General features: G+C 50.0%; 2 protein-coding genes across 2 annotated transcripts; both read right to left on the bottom strand.

Moving 5' to 3' along the window:
• Positions 1 to 5,715: 5,715 nt before the first annotated feature.
• Nadk (NAD kinase) lies at positions 5,716 to 24,416 on the bottom strand. The gene is made up of 11 exons (XM_051171205.1): positions 24,183 to 24,416; positions 17,984 to 18,067; positions 11,829 to 11,958; positions 10,618 to 10,726; positions 10,434 to 10,519; positions 9,146 to 9,248; positions 8,047 to 8,186; positions 7,764 to 7,863; positions 7,527 to 7,684; positions 6,976 to 7,058; positions 5,716 to 6,421 (listed from the first exon to the last, which is right to left on the bottom strand). Exons 1-11 carry the CDS (start codon positions 24,389 to 24,391, stop codon positions 6,256 to 6,258), a joined length of 1,368 nt encoding a protein of 455 aa, XP_051027162.1. The 5' UTR covers positions 24,392 to 24,416; the 3' UTR covers positions 5,716 to 6,255.
• On the bottom strand, positions 18,892 to 19,260 carry LOC127211367 (60S ribosomal protein L37a-like). The gene has a single exon (XM_051171206.1). It carries the CDS (start codon positions 19,232 to 19,234, stop codon positions 18,929 to 18,931), a length of 306 nt encoding a protein of 101 aa, XP_051027163.1. The 5' UTR covers positions 19,235 to 19,260; the 3' UTR covers positions 18,892 to 18,928.
• Positions 24,417 to 27,672: the final 3,256 nt, after the last annotated feature.

Here is a 27,672-nt window from a genome sequence, read left to right as displayed (position 1 = left end):
ATGGGCATGTTTGGGTCTAGAGGAAGGGGTGCCATACCCTAACTCCATAGCCAGCGTTTGATTGAAGTGGGACAGCACAAAACAGTCTAATGCCACTCATACCTAATGTTACGGCCAAGTCACGAGACCTCCCCCAAAGACCACCAGAGACCAGCCAGGCGCAAGATACACAGGGACTTTTATTGAGCAAGCTTGGGAGCAAGGACCGTCAGGTCCCCAGTAACTGGAGGAAGGTGGTTGCTCCGACTCCTTAGGGTACCAGGTTCATAAAGGCAAAAATCACTAGCGGGGTTTTCCAAGCCTTGGCGTTACATAATTGGGTAAGGAGGTTATAAGGGGTTTGACCTTAACGCTGATAGGGTATGCTAGGCTACGGGGTATTGGCCCAAGCCATAAGGGGAATCTTTTTTTTTTTTGGTTTTTCGAGACAGGGTTTCTCTGTGTAGCCTTGGCTGTGCTGGACTCACTTTGTAGACCAGGCTGGCCTCAAACTCACAGCGATCCGCCTGCCTCTGCCTCCCGAGTGCTGGGATTAAAGGCGTGCGCCACCACACCCGGCTCATAAGGGGAATCTTACCTAATTTATTTTTTTTTATCTACTATGACGTTGTGGGTTTTGTACCTGATTAGTTGGCCCCCGGTTGCAAGGGAGATGTTACCAGGCGTATTTTTGTGGGCTTTCCAAGAATTTGGGGGAACTTGAGGGAAGGATGTTAAGTTCACTGTCGAGGCAAGACAGAGGCTTGGTGCAAGATGGCTTTTGTTTGGTCCCCACACTAAAAGACCCCTGAATTCCTGTAAAGCTGAATCCAGTAAGCTGAGGACAAAGGAGGGTTATGGACAGGAAAGTTTTGAGTCTTGGCTGTATCAGGTGGGAGTTGAGAGACTTCCAGCCAACCAAGACTGTCTGCAGCTCCATGGATAGGTGGGGTAGGGTATGTGGTGCATCAGTGGTAACTTCAAAAACAGATATTTACACCATTTGTGTGTGTGTTGGTGGGGGCCACTGGACAAAAACAAACAGGGCTTGGAGCAAAGTAAAGAGAAATAGTGAATGGGGAATCTCTTTGCATTTTCCTGATAGCTCACAGCATTTGTAAAGATCCAGAATAATATTAGAATCTAGGGTGCCCTTAGGTGGCCCTTGGTTCAGTGGTCTAAGGGATTTGTGAGGCCAAATTTGATTGGAAAGATGAATACATTTAGGGCCCTTCAGATGGGTATCAGGTGAAGAGGCAGGAGGCTTTCTTTTTCTTTTCTTTTCTTTTTTTTTGGGGGGGAGGTTTTTGTTTGTTTGTTTTGTTTTGTTTTTTTGAGACAGGGTTTTTCTATGTAGCCTTGGCTGTGCTGGACTCACTTTGTAGACCAGGCTGGCCTCAAACTCACAGCGATCCACCTGCCTCTGCCTCCCGAGTGCTGGGACTAAAGGTGTGCGCCACCACGCCCGGCTTGGTAAAGATGTTTTTTCTAGTGGCTCTGATGTAGAAAGTCTTAGGGAAAAATAGATTGTTTAGCAAAGTAAGGTAAAGATATTTTTGCTATTGGCCCTGATGCAGGAAATCTTAGGACAATTGACATTAAGAGAAAGTACACTCTTATCAGTAAAGCTAGGGACATTCTGAGGTCGGCGAAGCAAGGACAACGGCCACAGCAGCACTGGCTGACGTGACTCTTCAAGCTGGGCTGGTGACTGAGGTGACGATTGACTTCCTTATTCTGCTTTTCTGCCCTCAGCTTCCTCATATGATTCAATACAACATATTAACGAGTAGATGAGCACCTTTAGGACTTAAAGTAGAAATGGCTGATTATTTTCATATAGGAGTTTAGATTTGTGATTCTTTTGAGATCTTTATAAGGTTACATCTTAAGAGGACTGATTCCTTCTTTGTACCCACAAATGGCAGCCTGCCAGTAAAGAAGAGCTGGCTGAGACATTCTCCTGCTTGCTTATGCTGTTAATATGTAACAAGCTGCTTAGGTACAAATGTATCTTAGAAATAACTTGTTATTCATGTTTGTTCCTCACTCATAACATGTAAAACATTTGATCAGGTATTGGGGAACATGATTTTCTTATGTATACCCATTGTAATCATTTATTTATAGAGAGAGACTGTAAACACATTGTGATTTTTGTACTGCTTGAAAGATTTTGTTGGGGTTTAGAAACTGTAAGAAGAAGGATAAGAAAATGGATAGAATAAGTATAAGACAGTAATAAAAAGAAGCAGCAGCTTGGTGAAACCTACCTGCTGGCGTCTGTCTCACATCGTGGTTGAGTGTAAGTGTGTGTGTGCGCACACATGTGCATGGTTCTTTTCTCTCCTTCTTTCCCTTTTTTAGACGCTTGCCACCATCAGCTGTATCCTCCGCTAGGAGCATCATCAGCCGTAGCCCCAGCTTGCCACCATCAGTGGAAGGTTGCCTTCAGAGAATGTCTACAGGGTCACAGGATTCACGTCCTACCTCAGTTCTCCCCAGTAGGCTGGACTTCAACACTCAGGGGAGGGGACAGACTTCTCTTACTGTAGTCATGACTCTCTAGCCCCACCAGAAACACAAGAGCACCTTCAACTCAGGCCTCGGAGTGGACTTCATAAGCCGATGGCTGGGTAGGCTGAAGCTGGCGTTGCCAAGTGATGTGCTTGCCCCGGTGCCGGGGATGTACCTCATCCCTTGACTTGCGCCCTTGGGAAGGTCTGCCCCTTTCCCAGCAACATGTGTGCACGTCTGTTGTGACCAGTGTCCCAGTGCGGCTAACACAGCTCTGCAGTGTAGCAAAGCTATAAAGAAAAACCATTTGTTTGGCCTCATGCTGGGCTCAGGATCAAGGGGCCAAATGAACGGAATTCTGAAGCACCTTGTGGTGAGAGATAGGGAGTGTGTGTGTCTGTGTGTGCTGTGGTGCGTGTGTCCCACTTCCATAAAGCCACCAGAATTCACCCATAGGAGCCTCACCTAAGCCTCAGCTGCTCCCGAAGGTTCTCCTGGGTGCTGTCTTTGCTTTTCTGAGCCAGGGCCTCTGTGTGTAGTCCTGGCTGTTCAGGAGCTCCCTGTATAGACCCTGATGGCCTCGAACTCACAGAGATTCTCCTGTCTCTGCCTCCTGAGTCTGGGATTTAAGGCATGTGCCACCGCGCCTGGCCAAGCTTCCACTTCTGAACCTTGGATCAAGATGTTTGTGTCCTCCTCCTACCTCAAAATGGGGCAAATAGCAGTCGCAGTCAGAGCTCTGGGGACACATTCAAAAACATCGCAGCCGTACAAAGCCTCCTCTCTCTGTCTCTTGAGCCTGTCCCACCAATGTCTCCGTGTGTGTGTTCATGCCTCTTGTGCGGCTTCCTGTGCCTCATGTGTGTTGGTCTGTCTCCACGTATCCATCTGTCTGAATTTTTCATGTATCTTTGTCTCACTCCAGCTTCTTGAGGTTTTGTTTTGTTTTTTTTGAGACCTGATTTCTCTGTGTAGCAGTCCTGGCATTCACTCTGTAAGCCAGGCAAGGTCAACAGCCTCTGCCAGGAGTATGGATGGCGTGGGAGCAGGTCTCTAACACCCCTAATGAGACGTCCTCTCTGGCTCAGAGCCCTTAGGCAGTGCGGGGTCTGAGTCCCGGTCTCCAAATGTCCTTTAGGCCATTGAAGGGGCACAGGCTCTGAACAGGGAGGCAGAGTTATGGGTCCTGGCTGGGGCTGTCACACACAAGCAGCTTTGGCCCAGGTTAATGCTGGCACCTGGCTAGGAGCCCCAGGTACTGGTTATGATCCAGCAAACAAGTCATTTCTGCTGTCAGTGGCTTCCTGACTCCTTTAGTCTAAATGTGTGATTCACACCCTCAGGGTCAGTGCTCATGGTAGTGAGGTAGGGAGGTACAAAGTACAGGGAGGGACCTACCGGAAGTGAATCTGTGAGCCTTGGCACTGTCATGGTCCTAACAAACAGAGCAGGTAATGACCACCCAGGCCCGGGCTGGCCTACACATGGGTATATAAGGGCCATGTTTGTCTTACAAGCTGTGTTGGGGCCTAGGCAGAGTCAGGGCTGCACAGTAGCAGGCACCCCAGTAGTTTGCTCCAGGTCATGTAGGTATGTAGCACTCCGCAGGCACTTGACAGACAGGAGAATAATGTGCCTGTGCCCAGCACCCAGGCTGCTCAAGCTTTGCCTGGCTTACAGCTACCTGTGACCTGGACCAGGTTGTTGGACGGACGGTGGGTAAGGGACAGTGGCTTTCCTCACGCCCTTACAGGGAATCCCCTCACTGGGACTGTGGGGCTCACTTCCACTTTGGTCTCAGTACTTTTCCTGACTTGAGTACTGCCCCTGGGAGGAGACTGCATGGCCAGTCTTTTGCCCTGGTAGTCACCATTCTATTCCAGCTCTGGGGACATGTGACATCGTTGCAGAGGTGGCTGTGTCCCCAACTTTTTAAAAATTATTTTTGGTTTTTTAAGACAGGGTTTCTCTGTGTAGTCTTGGCTGTCCTGGACTCACATTGTAGACCAGGCTGACCTTGAACTCGCAGCCACCCACCTGTCTCTGCCTCCCAAGGGCTGGGATTGAAACTGTGTGCCACCATGCCCGGCTGTGTCCCCAACTCTTAAGATGGCATGCTATGTTGCCTTATGGTAGGCCCACCCACCCTCAACCCACGGCTATGGTGTTATCAGGGCAATGGCAACTCTTGTGGAGAGAGTAGCCTCTGCACACCAAGCTACATGCCCTTGAGTTGAGCCAGAAGAAAGCTGCTGCTTAACTCAGTTTTTTAAACAAGTTTATTTATTGAAAGAATCTGAAAATAGTAATAAGGCCTTCATTAACAATTAACAAATTTTTAAGATATTAACAATATGAAACATTAAGAATTTGTGTGTTCTCTGCAGCCTGGTGGCAGCTGCTTCTAGACTTGTTAACACTTGTTCTGCAGATGCACGCCCCACGCCCGACCCTGCTCTCCTCTGGATCACAGCAGAGGCCTGCTGTGCTCCTCACAGGTGAACAGCACAACCCCCGGATGAGGCACCACGGCTCGACAACACTCAAGCCAGACCGACCACGCAGGGCCCCACAGAGGCTGAGGTGTCAACAAGGGCCCAGTAAGGCCTGACTTTAACAGGTAGAAGAAAGCTCTGCGTGGTCAGCTTTACAGCAGCTGGCAAGCCCTCCTTAGCAGCCTGAGACAGAGGCCTGACGTCACCCTGAAAGCAGTCAGAGAATGGGCAGTCCTCCCCTCCTCCCCCTGCCAAAAGGGTGAAGACAAACTGAAAGCAGACAAGCTGCACTGAGGTGCCTTGGCTGACCAGACTCCACAAAGGCTTCAGGGCCTGTGTGGCACCCAGTGTTACACACACACGTGTGGCAGCCATGTGTGGCACTCAGGGCTCCATATGGCTGCTGCTCAGTTGCAAACCTCCCTCTTATGGAAGGAGAACAGGCCCATAAGCCTGATGATGTCAATGGTGAGCTAGTCTCAAATCCCCTGGGGTCATGTGTAAGGGAAGAGTGGAAGCACAGAGCGCTGCCCTGGGCTAGACACCATGTAAACACTGAACAGGCAGTCCCTCCAAATCTTCACAAAGTGTGTACAAGAAAATATGTACATAGTCACTTCAGAAAGTTTTAAAATAGCCTCTAAAAAGTGTACATAGGACCTAAAATGTCCCAGGAGCTGCTGCCCTGCTCTGTGAGGAATGTGAGGTTGCCGGATGGCTGTGCTCTGGAAGGAGTCAGAGGCCTTGGGCCAGACTCGGAGGCACCTAGCCATCTCCAAACACAAAAACCAGCTCACCTTGCCAACCCATAGCAAAGCTGCCAGGTGACCCCAAGAGTTGCATGGGGGGAAAGTACAGGCCCTGGGGAAAGCACTGCAGTTAAAGGAAGATTTCTGGCTGAGACATTTATTTCAATATCAGAAGGGAGATCAATCATTCTGACCCCTCAGAATTTCAACAGACTGATTTATGGGAATTCCTGACCTGGGACCAACGGGAGCGCATGGGCAGACGCAGGACACCCAGCCCAGTTCTCATTTTGCTTCTTTAGAAATGAAAAAGAGGTTTAAAAACATTAAAAAGCTCATCTGTTCTGCAAAAGGCAGACCCAAGCTCTCCCAGCACGGCAGGCCGGACACAAGACGCCTGGACAGCCTCGTGGTTTGTCAAGGCCAGGTCAGCCAGAAGGCCAGCAGGAGAGAGAGCAAGAGAAGGCAGCCCCCAAGGCTGGGGGCCTCCTCAGGCTGGAGCGGGAACGTGCCGTCTAGCTGTCCTCCCCATCCTGGTCCTCATCCTCATCCTCTGGGAAGTGAGCTTGCTTCTTTCGAACATTCCAGTGCAGACACTGGGCCAGGCTCTCGAACCAGTCGCTCACAGGGTCACACACGCAGATGGAGGGCAGCGGGTAGCAAGAGGTGGTGATGCTGATGCTTGGATGGGAAAGAGAAGCGTGTCTGGGTGAGCAGGGCCTTACAGGTATCAAGCTGCAGTCCCTAGGCCAGTTAGTTTTGTCCAAATGCAAGCAGCCACTCTGGGCCTGAACCCTGATAGGGGTACAGACACAGGCTCAGACCCTGTTATCTACCACTGTGCTGAAGACCCGACTCCAGGTCTCTGACTCCCAGAGGTCTGGGCAATTTTTCCCTGAAGTGAACCAGGGTAGGGGTTAGTGGATGACCAGGCCCACCCTAGGCCTTGTTGTAGAACTTAGCTGTCGGGCAGCACTCACACACCCAGGAGGATGCAGGGGCTAACGTGAGTCAGTGCCAGCTGACTGTGTCTAAGGCTATGCAGTGGGCTGTGGACCTTTCACTTTTAGACACTGCAGGTCATAGGCAGCACCACAACTTCGCTAGAGGTGACTTAGGCGGAGACCAGTCACGCCTGTGTCCACGACCAAGCTTTGGAACAGGCCACCCCCTAGTGATTAAAACCACCTGAGGGAAGACAAGGTCAGCCCCTGCCTGGCATCGCAGCCCCACACCTGTCTCCATGGCGGATTTCTTGCCTCTTCCGTCCATCGAGGGACACCCAGGCCGTGTTCCTGGCTTCCGGCGACAGCATAATCTAAGGGTTGGGGCAGGAGTGAAAGTGAGCTCTAGGCAGGAAGGGTCTTCCCAGGGCCCCTCTGGCCCCCCAGAACTCCCGCATGATGCTGCTGTAGCCCCCATTTTGGTGCCTCCCATAGGTAGGGTCACTAGAACTTAAACCAATCGGGGGTCTGTTGTCACCTGGAGACACATGCCATTCCCTCTCAATGGGGACCGTCCCCACTTCTTGCAACTGAGAGCCCTGCATAGTGGGCTGGCAGCTCTCTGTGCCACTGGAAACCAGGGACAGAGGCAAAGCCCTTCTGTCCTAGGTTCCAGGGACAGGTAGCGCTCACATGGAAGGCAGGGACAGGTAGCGCTCACATGGAAGGGGGCTGGACAGCAGACCTTGGGTGGCAGCAGGCGCTAAGGTAGCGACAACTGCTTTCTGCTGACCTAGGGTCAAAGACTCACAGAGCAGAGGAGACAGAAAGGAGCTGCTGACCTTCAGCTCGACCCCTGCAGGGACCACGATGGGCCGGAATGACAGCGAGTGGGGGCAGATGGGCGTAACCATGATGGCTGGCACGTTGGGGTGCACCATGGAGGCCCCGGCTGCAGCTGCATATGCTGTGCTGCCCGTCGGGGTAGACACGATCACTCCTGGCAGAGACAGGGTGTAGGTGTCACTCTAGGGCCCATGTGGGGTTCTTGGGTTCCCCAGGCACAACATGGGCCTTACCATCGCCCTGCACAGTGGTGATGAGGTGCCCATCCAGGTAGACATCCACATTGGACAGGTATGAGGAGGGGCCTCTGTCGATTACCACTTCATTCAAGACCTGGAAGAGATGGTAAGACCACGGCCTGCGCTCAGGGAGTAAGCTCATGGCTGGGGCTGCTGCTATTAGCACTCAGGCTCACCACAAGCTTCTCATGCTGGGGTCAGGGACTCCCGCCCCAAGCTCCCCCACCTGGTGCCCTCCTTGAAGGTGAAGCCAGGCAGCAAGGACTTCTGCACAGACCTGATACTGCATGGCCTGCTTCCCGCCCTCCGCGTCCAGGCCGTTTTCACTGAGGCCGTTGAGGATGGCTGTTTGCTTATCTCTGGGTTCTTTCACCACCCTGACCTTCAACCGGCTCCGCAGGATAACAGCAGCATTGCCTGGGGTCAGCAGGATCCAGCTCAGGGGGGCTGGGGCCACCTCCACGTTAGCTACGACCCTTCCCTCTGTCCTCAAGTCAGTGACCTTCAGTGCCTTTACCCAAGCCACCCTGAGCAGCCCATGAATAGCAGGACTTCCCACTTTAGTAAGGAGTGTTTGAAACATCTGAAATTTAGAAATCTCCAAATTGTGAAACTGCATCATTATAAATAAAAAAATATTAAACAACAGAGCCGGGCGTGGTGGCACACGCCTTTTATCCCAGCACTCGGGAGGCAGAGTGAGTTTGAGGCCAGCCTGGTCTACAAAGTGAGTCCAGGATGGCCAAGGCTACACAGAGAAACCCTGCCTCGAAAAACCAAAAAAAAAAAAAAAAAAAAAAAAAAAGAACAAACAAACAAACAAGCTGGACCCAATGCGCACTCTTTGTAACCCCAGGAGTCTTGGAGGCAGAGGCAGGAGGATCTCTGTGAGTTCGAGGCCAGCCTGGTCTACAAAGTGAGTCCAGGACAGCCAAGGCTACACAAGAAACCCTGTCTCGAAAATCAAAAATAAAAAAAACAAAAAAAAGCAAAACAAAACAAAAACAAAAAAACAAAACGAACAAACAAACAAAAAACCAAAAACACCAAACAAACCAAAAACCCCAAGAAACAAAAAGCCAAAGAAATCCAAAGGGGCTGCAGACATGGCTCAGTGGTCAAAAGCACTGGCAGCTTTTGGAGACTTAGTCTAAATCCCTAGTTTCCCTTTGATGGGTAGCAACACCTACAGTCCTGGTGGATCCCACAGCTCCGTGGGCACCAGGTATATACGTGCTACACAGACAAACCTTCAGGCAAAATACCCAAAGACAGAAAACTGAAAAACGAGAGGACACCCAATAGCAATGATGAGCCCCAATCACATAGGAGGTGGCACTGAGCTGTTCCGTGAGACCCACAGCACCGCAGCTTACCCTCTATCACCTGGTTCACTTGGGACTGGAAGTTCTCAAAGTTGAATGGGGTCAGGAAGCCCAAGGATCCCAGGTGGAACGCCATAACAGGAGGCACACTACCCTGTGGGTGAGGAGACCAGGTGGTATCGCTGGGCTACCCAGGAACCACCGACTATCAACAGGTGCGGATCTTGGGGGACAGGTGAACATGAGCCAGGCAAGAGGTGGGAAACCCAGAGCAGGGCAGGGTGGTGCCATCCCCCAAAGCAATGAGGAATGTGTGAGAAGGGCCAAAAGGAAACAAAAGCAACAGGACCAGACCAGTTCACTGGTCACACAGGAAAGATCTGGCCAGTACCAGATACAAGGCTGTGACTGTGGAGACCATGCCAGTAGGACTAGAAGGTAGGCAGACTTGGCAGAGACTTGGGGGGTGGAAGAGGAAAGGTGGAGATGGTTTAGGCCCCATCTAAATACAAGTGGGACTGAGCAAAATCCAAGGTTCAAAGTACCAGTTGCCTGCAGCCCTTAGACAGAAACTTATGCAGCAAAATAGGGTGACATCTTGCCAAGAGAGCCCCAGTGCCACTCCCACCCCCAGTTCACACAGCTAGATGGGCTCTGCCCTGCCGTCCCACCAGGGGGTGTGGCCTACTCCCAGCTGATCTACAGTCCACAATGCCCACCCTTTTCTAGCACACCACAGGCTTGGTCCTGCCTTGCTGAGGGTGAGGCCAGAGGCTCCCATGTCCCCCTGCTGCCCTACCCTGCCTGGGGCCTTGGCTTTTAGCCTAGCTCTCTCCCAGACTGTCTGGTATGTGGCCATACAGTCACCCTTCCTTCATGAGGTCTCCCCACACTACCCGACACTGACAGAGTGTGTCACTCATCTCGGCTGACCCCAGGGAACTAGTTAAATTATTTGCACATGCACTCTACTGCTAATTAGTTGGACTGAAAAATCTTTAGAGCCGTGGTTCTCAGTCCCCTAATGCTGCAGCCCTTGAAGGCAGATCCTCACGTTGTGGTGACCCCCTAACCACAAAATCATCTTTGTTGCTACTTCATAACTATAATTTTGCTACTTTATGAGTCACAATATAAACACACTTTCTGATGCCCTTATGCGGCCCTTGAGAAGGGGCTGCAACACACAGGCTGAGATGCTCCCCTTCAACACTACAGCGTGTGGCTCTCTGGTGTGAGGCTGTGTGAGGTCGAGTAGGGGGACTTGTGCTGGGAAGGCGCCTCCTCCTCACATTGGACTCAAATAACATCTCAACACCCCACCCCCAACACAGCTTACCTGGAAAAGTGAGGAGGCGTAGAGCAGGGTGCCGTCTCCTCCCAGGCATATGATAAAGTCGATCTGGTTGGAGATGTCGTCATAATCTACAAGACCAACACAAAATGGGAACCGTTGTCACACAAAAAGCCCTAGTGCCCGAGTGTGCAGACATCAACAAGAGCAGAGGCTCCAGACAGCATACCTTCACGGAAAGTGCAGAACTTCTTCTTCACTGGTCCGAAGTTTTCATCACTCACGATAGCAGGGTCTTCCAGCACTTTCTTTTCCACATACACAATCATGTTGTTCTCCTGGAAGTGAAACATGCATTGGAGCTCAACAGTGCACCCAGGTCACACTGGCTCTTCCTGCATGGAGAGACTTTGCAACAGGGTGGACGGTGTCTCCTTGGCCAGCGCATCACTGCAGCCTGCTCAGCTCATCCATCGCTCAGGGCATCATGGAGGCTGCTTCTCAAACAGGAGCTTTCTGACCCCAGTGGCTCCAGATTCACAGCATGGTTTACCTGTGTTCTGAGGGAGTCCCCCAAGTCATGTCCTGAAGGGTAGTGTGGTTCTGAGGTGCCAAGAGGGAGGCAGCTTAGTCTTTTGTGTCCAGAGGTGGGACCTTTGGGGGGTGCTCAGGAGGACGAGCCCTAACCACTGCGCTCCTGTAGTTTCCAAGGAAGAGGGAAAGTCAGAAGACTTTTGTACAGAAGTGTAAGAACACACTGTCTCAGCCGGGCAGTGGTGGCATACACCAGCACTCAGGAGGCAGAGGCAGGAGGTCTTTGTGAGTTTGATGCCAGCCTGGTCTACAGGTGAGTCCAGGACAGTCAAGGCTACACACAGAAACCCTGTCAGGACAGGCAGAAGGACAGGAAGTAGAAGGCGGGACTTCCTGGAGAGGGGGCAGAGCCAAGTTTGAGAGGAAAGGGAAAGACTGTTGACAGTGGACAAGAACTGGGCAGAGAAACCACCCAAGGATCAGAGTGGCAAGTGCTTGGAATAAATGTATGTCATGAGGTTTAGAGTAGTTTGTTTAGTTTACCAGTAGATTTGTATCAGTTTAGATTCTGCCCGGCACCTAGTGCTAACAGCTTTAAGGTACATTTCAGACTCTGTGTCAGTTATTAGCCATGTTAGGCCGAGCTGATACAATTTACTGTAACAGCCATGGGCAGGTTCTTCATGAGCATGTGGCACAGTTCAGGGCTCTTGCCAGACGCAGTTCCTCTGCCTTGAGTTTCTGGGCCTCCAGCACAGTTGGCTAGTAACCACTTTTTAGAATGCTTCAAACATCTAAGTAAAAGGATCGTTGAGCCCTTGGTTCTGCTGCCCTGGACAAGTCTCTTCCCAACTCCTGAGCAGGATGCCCCACTCCAGAGCGTGGCCCCTAGCCTGCTTGCCTTACCTCCATGAGGTATATGCAGAGCTCCTTGAAGGGCTGCAGCAGGCTGGCATCTCGGATCTTTTTGATGACGAGTACACTCTTGGGAGATTTGTTCCATGTCAACCGCTGGCTTGCAGGGTCCTGGATGTGCCTTTGGGGAGAGAAGAGAGCTCACACCACCAGTCATCTTTTCCTCCTCGAGGAATTTGGAAAAATAAAAATAGCCACAAACCAGAGCAAATAAAAATGCACTGCCAACTTGTATACATAGAGTAAGCAACGGTCCCTACCAGGGACGGCTGCCAGCCATCCTATAGCCAAGAACCAGGAACACAACGGCTCCAGAGCAACTGTCCTTAGCTGGTAGACAGACCTTCAAGACGCACGCTGCCCAGCCACTGTCTCCGTGGCTTTGGCCATATCCCCTTTGGCCCCTGCTTGCCAAGTGCTCCTGTAGTCACAGCCACGGGGCAGATCATACACAGTATGTTTACTTCCTTCCTTACACTCTTTGGTGGGGACAGAGATGGCTGGAGCAGCAGAGGGGAAAGCCCAGGCTGTCTGCAGCCCACAGAGGGCACCTGCTCTACAGAACACAGGACACCTGGGGTGACGACTCTGTCCAGTTCCAGGGCCCTTCAGGACTTAGTGTTTCCTTCGACGTACATGGAAAGTATGTGGCCTACCTCTCTACGCCACTGAATAAACTTAGCTGACTATTATTAAAAAAATGTTTGAGACAGGTTCTCATTATGTGGCCTTGGCTGGCTTAGAACTCATTATGTAGACCAGACCGGCCTCGAATTCATAGAGACGCACCTGCCTTTGCCTCCTGAGTGCTAAGTTTAAGGTGCAACCTGGTTCTCTGCCTGACACAGTGAAGCTTAGTTTCTTAAGTACCATTCTCCCTGTTCAACACAATCTTCCCAATTACAAAATGGCTCAATGTTCTGGCAATCTGTGAGAACCCACGACCAACCTTCAAAAATATGACACAAACTACTAAAAACAGAGGCCAAAAAATGACCAGGGAATCCTGGTCAAAGCACTCACCTGTTCCTGGCATTTCTGGGAGGGGAGGGGCCGCTCATAGCTGCCTCTCTGAGCCTCACCACCTGCCCGCGGTGCTCGCGACTCCTACAGGATCTCCACCTGTAGGAGACTGCAGGCACGCCCCTCACCCCGTATTTCAGGGCTACCTCACTAGCAGACACAGAGCCCTGTCTGGCCACCACGCTCTACATGTGTACTATAGTGAGAGGCCTATTTTTGTGTCCTTAAAACTGAAAGCAAAATGTAAAAGACTTGTCAAAGTTCTATCGAAGTGTTCTCTAAACTATGAAAATCAAATAAACAGAATGTAGGCTCTTTCTGACTACATGACCCTTTTGCCTAATCTACTTTAAAAATGAAAAGACAAAGTGGGCCAGGACCCCCTGCCCAGCAGGCTCCTGGCAGCTGCAGTGTTCAGGCCAAGCAGATGACTAGCAGCTTGGGAATGGCGAGCCACCCACAGGGAGGAGGCTTCAGGCACCTGCAGGCAAAAGGGCTGCAGGTGAAAGGGCATCACTCCCTTCCTTGCCAAGCGTTGAGCCCCAGACAATGTGGGCGGACCCCAGTCCTCTGTCCCACCAGAGCTCCAAGTCCCCACCCTGCGCCCCGCGGCCTACCCTGCCCATACGTGTGTCATGGCTGTTCTAGTCAGGTCCGGGCCATGACTCTTTCAGCACCAAATCTCAGCAGGGTTCAGCATGTGCCACAGTGTTACTATATACAGGCCAAGATGCCAAGCACTCCCTGTGACCACAAACCAGTTCCACTTCCTGTTGTGTCATCTAAAGGGAAGGCTGGTCATTCCAGGCAGTCTGGGCTGCAGGTGCCATGTGGAGCTGGCAGGCCCATCCACGGCCTGCCAGAACCAGCTCTAAGTCATCTGCTATGCCAGCCAGGGTGAGTGACCACTGTGCCATACAACGTATAGAGGCTGATAGCCTCACATACCCTGCGAGGAAAATACAGCCTCAAAGTAAAGTCTCAAAGTAATCAGGAAATGAGAACCCCTCATGGTCAGCCCTCCCTATGCTATCTTAGAGTAGTTGGGAAATGTACGAGGCCCCCATTCTTCTAACCCTGATACTATGTGTCCCTACACTGACATGTGGAGGTGCCCAGAAATGTAGGTGACAGAACTCTACATCCCAGAGCCCAGAGCAAACGGTTCCAGGCAGAGCAGAAAAAGCTGCCTGCCCTAGACACTCAGCACCAGCCTGAAGCCCCACCTGGACCTCCCAACATCAAACCATGGCTTGGAGGCCAGTTTGTGTCCTGTCCTAAATAACTGATACATAAGTAAAACTGGCTGTGGGGGACTAGAGAGATAGCTCAGCCGTCCTGAGTATAGTGCACACTGCTCACTCAATGTGGTGGTGTATGCTTTTAACCCCAGCACTTTGAAGGCAGAGACACTTGAATCTGAGTTTGAAGCAAGACTGGTCTACAAAGAGAGTTCTAGGAGAGCTAGAGCTATACAAAGAAATCATGCCAGCACCACCCGGCCGTCAATCCCAGCACTCGGGAGGCAGAGACAGGTAGATCTTTGTGAAAGGCCAGCCTGGTCTACACAGCAAGTCTAGGACAGCCAAGGCTACACAGAGAAACTATGTCTCCAAACCCCTACCCTGCCGCCCCCCAAAAAAAGAAGAAAAAGAAATCATGTCCTGAAAGATAAAAAAAAAAAAGGGGAGGAGGGGCATAATCCCCTCGAAGAAGACCCATGTTTACAAAACCGCTGCATACATATGGGGGGGACGCACACATGCACGTGTGTACACACACACACACACACACACACACACACACACACACACACACTCTCTCTCTCTCTCTCTCTCTCTCTCTACAATTAAAAACTGGCTGCTGAAGAGGCTTTAAGGAAATGCCAAGTGTTAGACTGTGCAGGAAGGGGTCGCAAGCAGCTGGTGGTTGGGCAAACAGGGGAGTCCACTAGGACACTGGGAGGTGGTGGACATGGGCACGTGGGCAGGAAGTAAGAGAGAGCCTAGAGCTCTGGGTGGGGGGAGTGTGGGTAGGCCACACGTGGGACAGACAGTGATGCCACAGTGGATGTTAGACAGCTAGAGTTAGTGTTTCTGCGGCAAAAATGCTGGATGCCTGTGTTTCCATCGGCAGAATTATGGGTTATTGCTGCTACTAGGTGTCTGTCATTGGAGGCAAGGGTTCCTGACAATTACAATTCCCCTACACCAACCAGCACCAAGGGTGCAGGAACAGCATCATTACTGGGATTTACAACAACTCTGCAGTCACATATGGAGTTTAAAAGCAGTTCCATGCATGGCCTGGAGGTGGCAGAAGAAGCAACGATACCTTCATCTCCAAGACAAAGCTTAGAGCAATTGTTTTCAACCTCTGGGCTGCCACCCATTTGCGGGCAGTGTATCAGATATCCTGCATATCAGCTACTGACATTACAATTCATAACACTAGTAAAACTATACTTAGGCAGCAGCAATGACTTAATGTTATGGTTGGGAGTCACACACTAGACTGCATTAAGGGTTGCAGTATCAGGAAGGCTGAGAACCAGGCCTCAGAGGGTCATAGCCTTGGGCCAGAAAAGGGTGGTGTACTGCATAGGCACGTGTGCTCTGAGAGTGAGATCACAGTAGCCCTGGCTCAGCCCCAGAGTACATCACTAGCCCTGCCTACAACCCTTGTCGATGATAGAACAGTAGTGAAGTGTCTCCATTTTACACACTGGGCTAATCTTACTTCCCGACAGCCACATTATATTAGCCCTTTCACCGTCTACATTTAAGGAAAGAATAGACTCTGGACGCACGCCTCGGAAACAAAAACAAAAAGCAAGAAAGAAAGGAAGGAAGAAAAGAACAAACAAAAACAAAAAACAAAAGTGACAAAATGACTTTTTTTGTTTTTGTTTTTTCGAGACAGGGATTCTCTGTGTAGCCTTGGCCATCCTGGACTCACTTTGTAGACCAGGCTGGCCTCAAACTCACAGCGATCCGCCTGCCTCTGCCTCCCGAGTGCTGGGATTAAAGGCGTGTGCCACCACGCCCGGCTGACGAAATGAAATTCTAACGTCTTCTTCCAAGCATTTACTTACTCACGTGTGTGTGTGTGTGTGTGTGTGTGTGTGTGTGTGTGTGTGTGTCTATCATAATAAGAGAGTGGAAGTCAAAAGATAATGCTCTTTCCTTCCTCCCTGTGAGTTTTAGTGCTTGAACTCAGGCTGTCAGGTTAGGCAGCAGGTGCCTTTATTTGCTGAGCCACCATTGGCCTTGATATCCTAATTTTGTTTTGTCTCTTCTTTCTTTTTTTTTTTTCTTTCTTGAGACAGGGTTTCTCTGTGTAGCTTTGGCTGTCCTGGACTCACTTTGTAGACCAGGCTGGCCTTGAACACAAGAGATCCGCCTGAGCCGGGCGTGGTGGCGCACGCCTTTAATCCCAGCACTCGGGAGGCAGAGGCAGGCAGATCGCTGTGAGTTCGAGGCCAGCCTGGTCTACAAAGTGAGTCCAGGATGGCCAAGGCTACACAGAGAAACCCTGTCTCGAAAAACCAAAAACCAAAAAAAAAAAAAAAGAGAGAGATCTCCAGAGTGCTGGGATTAAAGATTTGTGCCATTACCACCCAGATAGCATTCTAAATTTTAAAACACCAAGCACTAGGGCTGGAGAGATGGCTCAGTGGTTAAGAGCACTGGCTGTTCTTGCAGAGGTTCTGAGCTCAATTCCCAGCATCCACAAGGTGGTGGTTCACAACCATCTGTTTTGTTTTTCTTTTTTTGGTTTTTTCGACACAGGGATTCTCTGTGTAGCCTTGGCTGTCCTGGACTCACTTTGTAGACCAGGCTGGCCTCGAACTCACAGCGATCCGCCTGCCTCTGCCTCTCGAGTGCTGGGATTAAAGGCGTGCGCCACCACCGCCTAGCTGTTCACAACCATCTGTAACGAGAGCTGGTGCCTCTTCTGGCAGGCACACATGCAGGCAAGTTGTTGTATACATAATAAATCAATCAATCTTACACACACACACACACACACACACACACACACACACACACACACACACACACACACACAGAGCACTCATATCAACCCTCTTGAGGGACTTTTCCTCCATTACGAAATGCAGTCACTGTGAAGAACATGACACAAAGTATTTGCCCTTCTGAAAAGATCAACGCTAAGCAGATTTTGGGCTGACAGGGGATTGTGTGTACACGTGGTAAGACACACTAACTGCTGAGGTCTCGGGGAGCCTCTATTCCTGGGCACTGTCCTGACACTGACAGAGTTGGAGAACTACATTGGGTGGGATGTGCATGTCTGTTATGTGCAAGGCCTGGGTCCCGTCGCTAGCACAGCAAACCCACCCTGCAAACAAGCACAGGATGAAAAACAAGGAAAATTCATGTTTCTATTCCTGTAACAAAGGGGAAACCACTGACTGTTAGAATGGAATTCTCACCCATAGAAATAGAACCCCAGGTCTGGAGATTGGCTCAGGAGTTAAAAGCACTGCCTGTTTGTCTAGAGGTCCTGAGTTCAGTTTCTGAAACCACATGGTGACTCACAGCCACCTGTAGGGGATCTGATGATGCTCTCTCTGTCATGCAGGCTCACATGCACATACAGTGCTCACATGCACAAGTAAATGCATCTTTTAAAAACAACTAAAAATAAAATAAAAGAAACAGAAAATGAAGTAACTCACATTGCTCCCATTCAATCTGTGCAAGAAGGGCAGAACCAGGGAACCTGGCACCCATGTGGCTATAGTGCTCGGCTCCCCACTGCCTTCCCCTGGCTTATTTATTTGTTTTTGTTTTTCAGACAGGGTCTGACTCTGTGGCCAAGGTTGACATCTTATTAACAGCTCAAGCTGGCTCGGAACTGGAGATCCTCCTGCCTCAAACTCAGTGCCAGATTACGGGTGTGCACTGACACAGAAAGTGGCCCTCTGCCTCTGCAAACCACAGGAGACCAGCAGCTTAGTCTACGTACAGAGGGTTTCTAAAAGACACCTGCTTGGCTTTTGTTTTTATCCAACTCAGAACACTGCACAGAGCAAGCCCATAATACTCCCAACAAACTGCCCCTCCCCCACACCGCCGCAGCTCTGGTAAACTCACATGATGGTCTGGGGGTTCTGCAGCACGCAGGCCTTTGGTCCAAATGTGGTCACTGGGCACGGCCCATGGAGTGAGCGGGTCCTCCTGTGGAGCACAGTGGGAACTGGTGTCAAAGTAGGAGGGGACAGGCAGCAAAACAGCACCAGCACCACCATCCCCAACATTCACATGGCAGGGATCCCTGCTGCCCAGGTTCCCTGTGGCAGCAAGGAGGCATGGAAGCTGACCTGGCCAGGCTCCCATGGACACTGAACCCAAATCAAAGGAGGCACAAGTCTAGTCAGAGCCAGGAAAACACGGGCCCGGCACGAGCCTCTCAGCAGGTCTGTGGGCTATAATCGGGAGTCAAACCTGGCACCACCCTGAGTAATCTAGATGAACATTCTGGCAGATGTATTTGCTCTGCAGCACATGTGTCTCTTAACAGATACAATTGAGCAACCCTGCCATCCCTCCTGAAGTGACCCAGCCAGTTGAGCACCCAAGCACAGGCTCACTGCAGCCTGCCCTGGCCAAGGACAGCAGCAGTCAGGGCGCTCGATGGTCTGAGGGTTCAGGGCAAAGACTAAGACAGTGTTGTGATGCGTGTTCATCCTGGGCATTCCACTCAGGTCTCTAGGGTTTCACTAACCCTTCTCAGCTCAAAGAGAACACCACCGCATTAGCAAGAGTGGCCTTTAAACTTGCTTTCCTCTTAGCTGCCTGTCTCCAAATCCACAAAACCTTCCCAATCTGATGACGCAGATGAAAGACTGCCCTGCCTCTGGGGGAGCAGCAGTGTCCAGGTCATGGAGCCGGGCCAGCCTGGCGAGCCGTCAGCTGGAGAGGAGCCCTCTGGTTGCTGTAGGCCCTTCTGGGCTCAACAAGTGCTAGAGTGTTACATAAAGCTTTTTTCCCCTCCCCCTCCCTTTTTTTTTTAACGTAAATTAACCCATTTATTGCAGGCTAGGCAAGTCTCAAACGGTAGCCCTTCTGCTGGTCTTTCAGTTCCTTGAGTCTCCTGACAGCAGACTTCACCGTGACCGCAGAAGTGGTGTTGTAGGTCCAGGCCCCACCAGCCACTCTTTTCATGCAGGAACCACAGTGCCAGATGCCAACGGCTCGTCTCTTCATCTTGGTCTTGCCACAGAAGGAGCAAGTGTACTTGGCGTGCTGGCTGATTTCAATTTTCTTCACCATTTTCCGGAGGGAAGCACCATAGCGGGTCCCGTATTTCCCGACGATCCTGACCTTCTTGGTGCGTTTCGCCATCTTGCTGGAACCGAAGCCAGAGCCCGAAGAGCTTTTTTTTTTTTTTTTTTTTTTGAGACAGGGTTTCTCTGTGTAGCCTTGGCTGTCCTGGACTTGCTCTGTCGACCAAACTGGCCTTGAACTCACAGAGATCCGTCTGCCTCTGCCTCCCCAGTACTGGGATTAAAGGCGTGCGCCACGGCATCCAGTTTTCTTTCTTTCTTTTTTTTTTTTACAGGGCCTCCCTATATGGCCCAGGCTGGCCTTAAACTTGTGATCTTCCTGACTCAGTCTTTTAAGTGCTAAGATTATATGAGTAAATTGCCAAGTCTAGGTTACTTACACAACCTTTAACATCATAAATCTCCATGTATGTAGGGACTAAAAGGCTAACAGGCAGGGGATTTAGGGCTTGGAGAAGACAGGAGGGTCAGCACTGCACTCCTCAAGGAAAGGTTAAATGGGCAAACTTCCTTGTATGCACACTGCCCCAGGACACAGCCACAAGCAACAGAAGCTTCTCTGACCTATGGCCACTCTCGAAGGTCCAATATCCCCAGAGAAACCAGAAAACCAGGCAATTCTGTGCAAAGCTGGCAGGGCAAAACGCAGTGAAGGAATAGGCAACAGAGGCCACGCTGTGATCAGCTGTGTACCAAGGGCAAAGGTGTTGGTCACCTGGCCTCTGCTGGAGCCATCTCTCACAGAAAGAACTTTCTACATAGAATCTGCAGCAGCCCCTTATCCCTCTACTGCTAAGAGGGAGCTCTGCGGGATCATTCTATCTCATGGAAAAGACTGGATGTTTTTAAAGTGGCTCCTCACGAGAAAGCCCACTTCCACACTTGGCAGGTGTCACCCTGTTCTGGAGCCAGGGCCAGTCTCTGGCAAGTTTCCATCTAGAATGTAACATAGTTATTGTCTCCAGGAGTCAGAACACCTCCTGCCATCAGGAACCCCATGCTTGTCAGCTAACCTTCCCTTGAGGCTTGCTGCAGCCGCAGAGGAGGGCAGTGCCCGCAGCCTGCACACAGGAGACCCCCTGTCCTGCTCCTGTCTGAGGGGCTGAGGGCTCTAGGTCACAACAGCACCCATGCATGCTCCAGTGGAACCTTCTTTCAGTGAGCACAACCATCCTTTCCTTTCAGCTTAACCCCACTTCAGCATGGGCTGACTGGGCGGCTCTGTGTTGAGGTAGAAAGGAAAACATGGTGTGGCCTACATTTGGTACAAGCCAGCTGGTAACAAGTATCCAGTACAAGTCTCGTGGACAGTGTTTGATCCCTCTGCTAGGGTCATCACCACTTGGGCAGGCCCAGCCTCACACTAAGCAATCAGGATCTCCACAGATAGAGTGTGTCTTCGGGAAGGATCCCAACAGGTGCACCCGTGGAAGGAAGGAATGCAGTACTGAAGAGTGGGTGTCACAAGGACCAGGCAGCCGCAGGACTCCCTGGTCAGCCGGGCGTGGTGCCGCTGCCTGCCTGTGATCCCAGCACTAGGGAGGCAGCGGCAGCCTGCTCTACAGAGTGAGCCTAGCACAGCCAGAGCTGTCACACAGAGAAACCCTGTCTCGAGAAAAATAAAAAAATTCCCTTGTTATGTGAAGACATTTATGTTTTAGATAGTAGGTCTTCTATGGTCAGATCTAATCTTTAGAAATTTTGTTGGAAAAGCCAGGTGTGGTGGTGCAGGCCTTTAATCCCAGCACTCGGGAGACAGAGGCAGGCGGATCCCTGTGAATTCAAGGCCAGCCTGGTATAAAAAGCGAGTCCAGGACAGCCAAGGCTACACAGAGAAACTATGTCTCGAAAAACCTTTAAAAAAATTTTTTTTTGTTTGAAACCATGTATTTTTAAAATTAAATCTCTGTAGATACATAAACATAAGCCCACCCCCACCCTAAAACTATTGCGGGTTTTTATTTCACTGTCAGCAGATCCTCACAGTATACTGGTTGCCTTAATTCTTTAGTTTTTTTCTAGAACTCAATGTTTCTCAGCTGCTATTGTTGGTTTTTTTTACCAACATTAAGAAAATTTACAGTTGCCGGGCGTGGTGGCACACACCTTTAGTCCCAGTACTTGGGAGGCAGAGACAAGTGGATCTCTGTGGGTTCAAGGCCAGCCTCATCTACAAAGCAAGTCCAGGACAGCCAAGGCTACATTGAGAAACCCTGTCTCCAAAAACAAACAAACAAAAAACAACAAAAAGAGAAAAAATAAAGTTTATACTTAAAGCATTTTTCCAGATGGGGTCTCTCTGTGTTGCCTTGGCTCTCCCGGACTTGCTCTGTAGACCAGGCTGGCCTCCAACTCACAGCAAAAAAACAAAAACAAAACAAACCAACAAACAAAACACCTATGGTGCTGTTAGATTTTCCTTAAATATCTTAATTACTGACTCTCAATATGCAAAAAATTGTTTTATGTATAGAAACTGTTGGACTAACTCAGAATTGGCTTTGTTACTTAATGGAATTCACAGGCCCTGAGAGGTAGAAACTATCTTTTGCATAATTACTCATATTCTGTCTCATACGGGTTATCAGATCCACTGACACAGGAAACTAAAAAAATTGACCAACCACTAATTTAAACATTTGTTAAAAGCCTCAAATTTTCATAAAAACCATTATATTAACAGCAAAGGCTAAATTTTTTTTTCTATCACTTGACACCAAGCCAAAAAAATAAAAAGTGTTCTATGTGTTCTGTTTTTGTTTTGGAGACAGGGTTTCTCTGTGTAGCCTTGGCTGTCCGGGACCCGCTTTGTAGACCAGGCTGGCCTCGAACTCAACTGCCTCTGCCTCCCGGGTGCTGGGATTAAATGTGTGTGGCAGCACCTTTGGCTTCTGCTCGCTCTCTCCCACGCCGTCACCTGTGTCAGGGCCGCTGTGGCTGTGGCTCTATCGAGAGCTGAGCCCAGTCTCTGTCAGGACTCTGTGAAGGCTTCTCCAAGGCCCTGAAATACCTTAGTAAGTGAAATGGCTGTTTTACCAGGCTCCTCAACCACGTGCCAAGCTCTTAAGGCTGCAACACGACATCGTTCAATTACTGTGCCTTTAAATCGGGTTTGTGCTCTTAAGTCAGCCTAACACCCTTCACCAAGCAATTGACCTTTAACAACATTTATCAGATAAAATTATGGAATGGACTTTCTTAGCACATAAAGTAAAAAACTGAAGACATCCATAGAAAAAAAAATTGAATTATGAAAGGTAGAATAAGAAAGACTGCATCAACCACCAGGACCAGACGGGGAGGAAATTGCAGTGCCTCTTACTAACGCTGAGATTATGTCATCGTGGGTGATCAGTGAAGACTGGCAAAGAGTCCGTAGTAACTACCTGGATCAGTGTAGGAGGTTGGTGGTCCCGGAGTTGGTGCTCTCTTTACAACACCCAGGAAGCAACTGATCTCCAACAACACTTATCCCCCTGGTGTATTTTGTTCTCCCGGCTTCGTCTCTCCCCCAGGATAGCCACTGTAACTGCTGAGCAGCTTCTCACACAGCTGACAACAATCCTTTCCAATCTTGGGGAATACTATGCTGTGTAGCCCGGTTACTGACATTTGTTTAACAAAAGATAAGTGTATTCCATACCGTACAATAGACTCTCTAAAATGCTTTAAATCTAGCACGTCTACTGGATGCCACACCATCTCATCAGGAGCCCCACCACCATCATTAGCAGGGACATGTTGCACAAAGACTGGAAAGGCTGATGTGTCTGTGTAGCCCCAGAGAATTCCTCTATCGCAGCACTTGTCGCCACAGCCCTTTGGCCTGTCTGCTTTCCCGTTCCTCTAGAGCCCTTTCGGCCTCCAGGCTTTCCGGGTATTTCTCCACCTCCTTCCGCAGGCTCTAAACACCTGGTGTGCGGAGTAGGGTGGGAGGGCAAGGGCGGAGAACTCCTGTTTTTTTTTCAGTTATTACCGAGTCTGAACACATTTTTTCTCCTTTTATCAGTGGTGCTATCTGCTTCCCAAGTGCTTCCACTTTTAACCACAAACTCTCTTGTTGTACTGAAAATTTGGAAATCTTTTCCAGAATTACAAAATTTAGTGACACTTGCGGTTTTCATCTCTCATCAGTCTTCCTTCCAATCTTTTTAAAAAAAGGAATACAGTAAAAAGACAAAGCAAAAACTGAAAATTCCCTCTGGGGACAAAGCAGGAAGGAGCCTTGCAACAGCAGCTGCCATTCTGCTGACCTGGACACAGTGTCTTTACACCTTCAGAGCTGCATTTTCCTCCATGGCATTAGAAGTTAAGTTGCCCATTATGCCCAGCCACGTTAGGTGCACCTGTAGGCTTTGAACTTTTTCTTTTTCTTTTTGGTTTTTCGAGACAGGGTCTCTCTGTGTAGCCCTGGTTTTCCTGGACTCGCTTTGTAGACCAGGCTGGCCTCAAACTCACAGAGATCCACCTGCCTCTGCCTCCCAAGTGCTGGGATTAAAGGCGTGCACCGCCACACCCGGCTTCTTTGAACTTTTTCAAACCTACTCTATTTGGGGTTCTTTAATGTTTACACCTCCCTTCCAACCCACCTACCCTAGATAGGAGAGAAAAGAGGTTAATGGAAACAGAAGAAATAGACCTTTTTTAGACTCAGTTCCTGGGAGCGATTCCCCTGCAGCCGCTGGAAGCCTGAGCAGCAGCCGGAACCAGGAACCAGGAAGCGTTCGCTGGAGTGCTTCTCTCTAGAAGTGTCTTGAGGTGGAGTGATGAGCAGCCAAGACCAACAATGCCTCACCTCTTGTTTTGGGCTCATATATACATATATCCTCTCAGAGTCCGTGCTAGGGTGTTTATCAGTTGGCAAAGACCATGCCCCCGCAAGAGGCGGTTCCTTTTCTAATGGACAAACATCACCTGTCCTCTCACAAGTCTGTTTGACATCCCAAACTTGGGATCAAAACAAAAACATGTTTACATGCATTACAGGGGCGCACTCCTGGTCTTACCTGAATTCCTTGGTGCTGCCTAGGGCAGGTGAGGCTGACAGGCTCCGAGACTTGGCGCGGCCCCGGATGGGGTGACTGTAGCTCCAGGTCTCGTCCCCATGACACGCGGAGCAGTGGTATGAGGCCGAGTCAGAACTCAACTCCTTACTCACGTTCATCTTCTCTTGTTCCATTTCCATCGTATATGAGAAAATCACCGATGCCTTCATTTGATAAAATAAAGAAGTGATGCATCTGAGTAGCAATAGCACACATTCCGTGTACCAGGGACTGTCAGAACCACCATCTAGTCACCTACACAAGGCTCTCACAAGACCCTCATGACATTCCCTGAGGAAGGAGAGGAAGATTCCTGAGGCCCCTCCCTTCCCTGCAGGTAGGTAAGCAGCAAACACTGCCGGGAAGACTGGTGACATGGCTGCCTGAGGTGCTCAGGAACCTCAATCAACTCCCTGCTGGATTTGGCTGGGATCATCCGTCACTGCCATCTCTAGCTGGATGAAGAGAAAACAGACTCCTTAGGAAAAGTCACATGCAACAGGAAAAACCTGCTAGGTTTTCATTTTTCAGAGTTCTTCAAAGAGCTCAGAATCCTTCCTGCCGTCACTCTCCTTCAGTGCCAGAGACTGAATCCAGGGCCTAGCATGTTCTAGCTACCGCCAACAATCCTCACTGGTGTTTTGGAACCAATCTAAAGAAGAGGAGAGGAAGGGCTAACCAGCACAGAGCTGCAGCGTGTCCATCACAGCCAGACAGAAGGTCCCTGCAAGAGTGGACACAGCCCCACAAAGGAGCCCACACGGCCCAACAAGCAACATCCAAACCTGAAGTTGTGGTGTGGACTCGAGTACAGTAATCGACTTCTCAATTCCTAACAGGCACACACTGGAGTGCACACCCACAGAGGCTACGAGCTGAGTCTAGTGCCGGTCAAAGTCATCACAACTGAACTGTGATAATCCTCAAGAAAAATTTCAGGTCCCATATGAAGATACATAGTTCTGACCATGGCCCAGAAAAATCAGAAAAAGACAAAGTACACCTCCCCCCCAAAAAGGTGGGGGGGGAGGGAGACAAAAAACAAAGTCTCTGTCCACTAGGGAGCGTTGAAACGTTCCTCCTCAGCAACTTGAGATCAAAGCCCAAAGCCACACAGGAAGCCACACGGGAAATGTCCACGCGCTGGAAGCAGGCGGACAGTTTATTTAGTTCCCTAGAACTGAGATGACTTTTCTGAAGATGAACAGTAATGAACTAATAAAGCTGGAAATGGAATAAAACGAGCTGAAGCACAGCGGAAGTCAGGTGAGGGACACAGGCCTTCAGTCTCATCTCTTGGGGACAGTGGCAATCAGATCTCTGTCAGCTCTAGGCCAGCCCAGGGCAACAGTCAGGACTCCAGTCTCTACAACAAAACAACAAAGAGGGCTAGGCATGGCGAACCCAGGAGGCAGAAGCAGGCAGATTTCTGAGTTTAAGGTCAGAATGGTCTAACAGAAAGAATCCCACAACAGCCAGAGCTACAAAAGAGACCCTGTCTCATATAAAAGCACACAAATAACAAACAAGAATAGCAGAGACAAGGACTCTATTCTCATCTTTTCTTTCTTTCCTTTTTTTGTTTTTTTCACAACAGGGTTTCCTCTGGGTAGTCCTGGCTGTTCTGAACTCCCTTGGTAGACCAGGCTGGCCTTGAACTCACAGCGATCCACCTGCCTCTGCCTTCCCAGTGCTGGGATGAAAGGCGAGCACCACCACGTCCAGCTTTTTTTCGGAGACAGTTTATCTATGTAACAGCCCTGGCTGTCCTGGAATCACTTTGTAAACCAGGCTAGCCTGGAACTCAAGAGATCCACCTGCCACTGCCTTCCAAGTACTGGGATTAAAGGCGTGTGCCACTATGACTGGCAACTACAAGGAGAGCTCTGAATTCCAGTTCAGCCAAGGCTACATTCTATTTTTCTCAAAAACAAAACAAACAAATAAAAACAAAGGAGGCTGGGCCACCCACACCTTTGATTCCAACACTCGGGAGGCAGAGGCAGGTGGATCACTGTGAGTTCAAGGCCAGCCTGGTCTACAAAGCGAGCCCAGGACAGCCAAGGCTACAGAGAAACCCTGTCTCGAAAAACGGAAAACAAAACAAAACAAAACACACACACACACACACACACACACACACACAACCCACAAATAACCAAAGGGGAAAAAGAAAAAACAAAGGAGCAGAGTCTGGAGAGAAACTGTAGTAAACTAATTTGAGTTAAGGGACTGTAAGACTGTGTCCTAGTTTCTTTTCTGTTGCTGCGAGAAAACACTGACCAGAGGCAACTCGAGAGGAACAGATTTACTTGTCTTACACACCCAGGTCATAGTCCATCACTGAAGAGCCTGTGGAATGGACAGAGGGGAGTGCACTGGTGCTCTAGTGCGCAGCAGGCGTCCTCATCCAGCCACCTAGGACAGCCATCAATACTCAGGACAGACCAACCTGACGAGCCTCCTGAGACTGTGCTGCGTCAGGGCGATGCTAACCAGCTGAGCTCACACAATCCTATATTGACAAAGATGACCCTCTGTTCATTTCCTGTGTACTAGGATTACAGGTGTTCACCCCATACTGTGCTGCACAAGAACCTGACCAAGGCGTTTTTAAAATGTCTTTTTTTCCTTTAAGATTTATTTTATGTGTCTATGTTTTGCCTGTATGTATGTGTACCATGTGTGTGCCTCATACTCACAGAAGCCAGACACAGGGCCTGAATCCCCTGGAACTGGAGTGCACATGGTGTGAGCGACCACGTCGACGCTAGGAATCAACTCTGGTCCTCTGCAGGAACAAGAAGCACTCTGGCCCCCCGAGCCCCTCCAGACCCTTTTTCTTTTTTGAGACAAGGTCTTCTCTCTATAGTTCAGGCTGTCCTAGAACTCACTTTTGTCAGGTGCCAAAGAAACCTGGGACAAGTCCTAGCACCTGTGGCTCCTCCCAGCACTCCTCACCCCACCCCCACCCTAAACCCTGCAGCCCCTTTGCTTCCCTTCCCCAGTTTCTTACTAGAGCACCTTTAATCCCCTGCTAGGAGGGGGAGGTGGACTGTCCCAGATGAAATAGTGCTGTGGTCGGAATGCTGCTCCCCACCCAGAGCAGTTATGGGGCTGAACCCAAGGCCTCACTCTGGCCAAGCAAGGGCTCTACTGTTGGGAGCACAGCACGAAGGTCCTCCCCTGAGCCCACAGATACAGGGATTTCAAGCACACAGGATTCTCATTCCAATAGGAAAGATGAAAAACCTGCTACTCCATCCAGGAAGCTGAGAACTGGAAATGATTAACAGCCTGGTGAGCTGGGTGTGGTGGCCCACACCTGTAATCCCAGCACTTGGGAGGCAGAGGCAGGTGGATCGCTGTGAGTTTGAGGCCAGCCTGGTCTACAAAGCAAGTCCAAGACAGCCAAGGCTACACAGAGAAATGCTGTCTCAAAAAACAACAA

Source organism: Acomys russatus, chromosome 29, assembly GCF_903995435.1.
Source record: "Acomys russatus chromosome 29, mAcoRus1.1, whole genome shotgun sequence".
Taxonomy (NCBI): Eukaryota; Metazoa; Chordata; class Mammalia; order Rodentia; family Muridae; genus Acomys; species Acomys russatus.
Note: the sequence above shows the minus strand (reverse complement) of the source record. Positions and strands in the feature narration are given on the sequence as shown.

Coding starts and splice junctions, on each gene's coding strand:
- LOC127211367 (XM_051171206.1), bottom strand. CDS start 19,234: ATGGCGAAACGCACCAAGAAGGTCAGGATCGTCGGGAAATACGGGACC.
- Nadk (XM_051171205.1), bottom strand. CDS start 24,391: ATGAAGGCATCGGTGATTTTCTCATATACGATGGAAATGGAACAAGAG. Junction 10,520..10,617: donor GTTCTGCACTTTCCGTGAAG/GTATGCTGTCTG, acceptor TTGGTCTTGTAG/ATTATGACGACATCTCCAAC. Junction 6,422..6,975: donor GAAATCCGCCATGGAGACAG/GTGTGGGGCTGC, acceptor TTCCCATCCAAG/CATCAGCATCACCACCTCTT.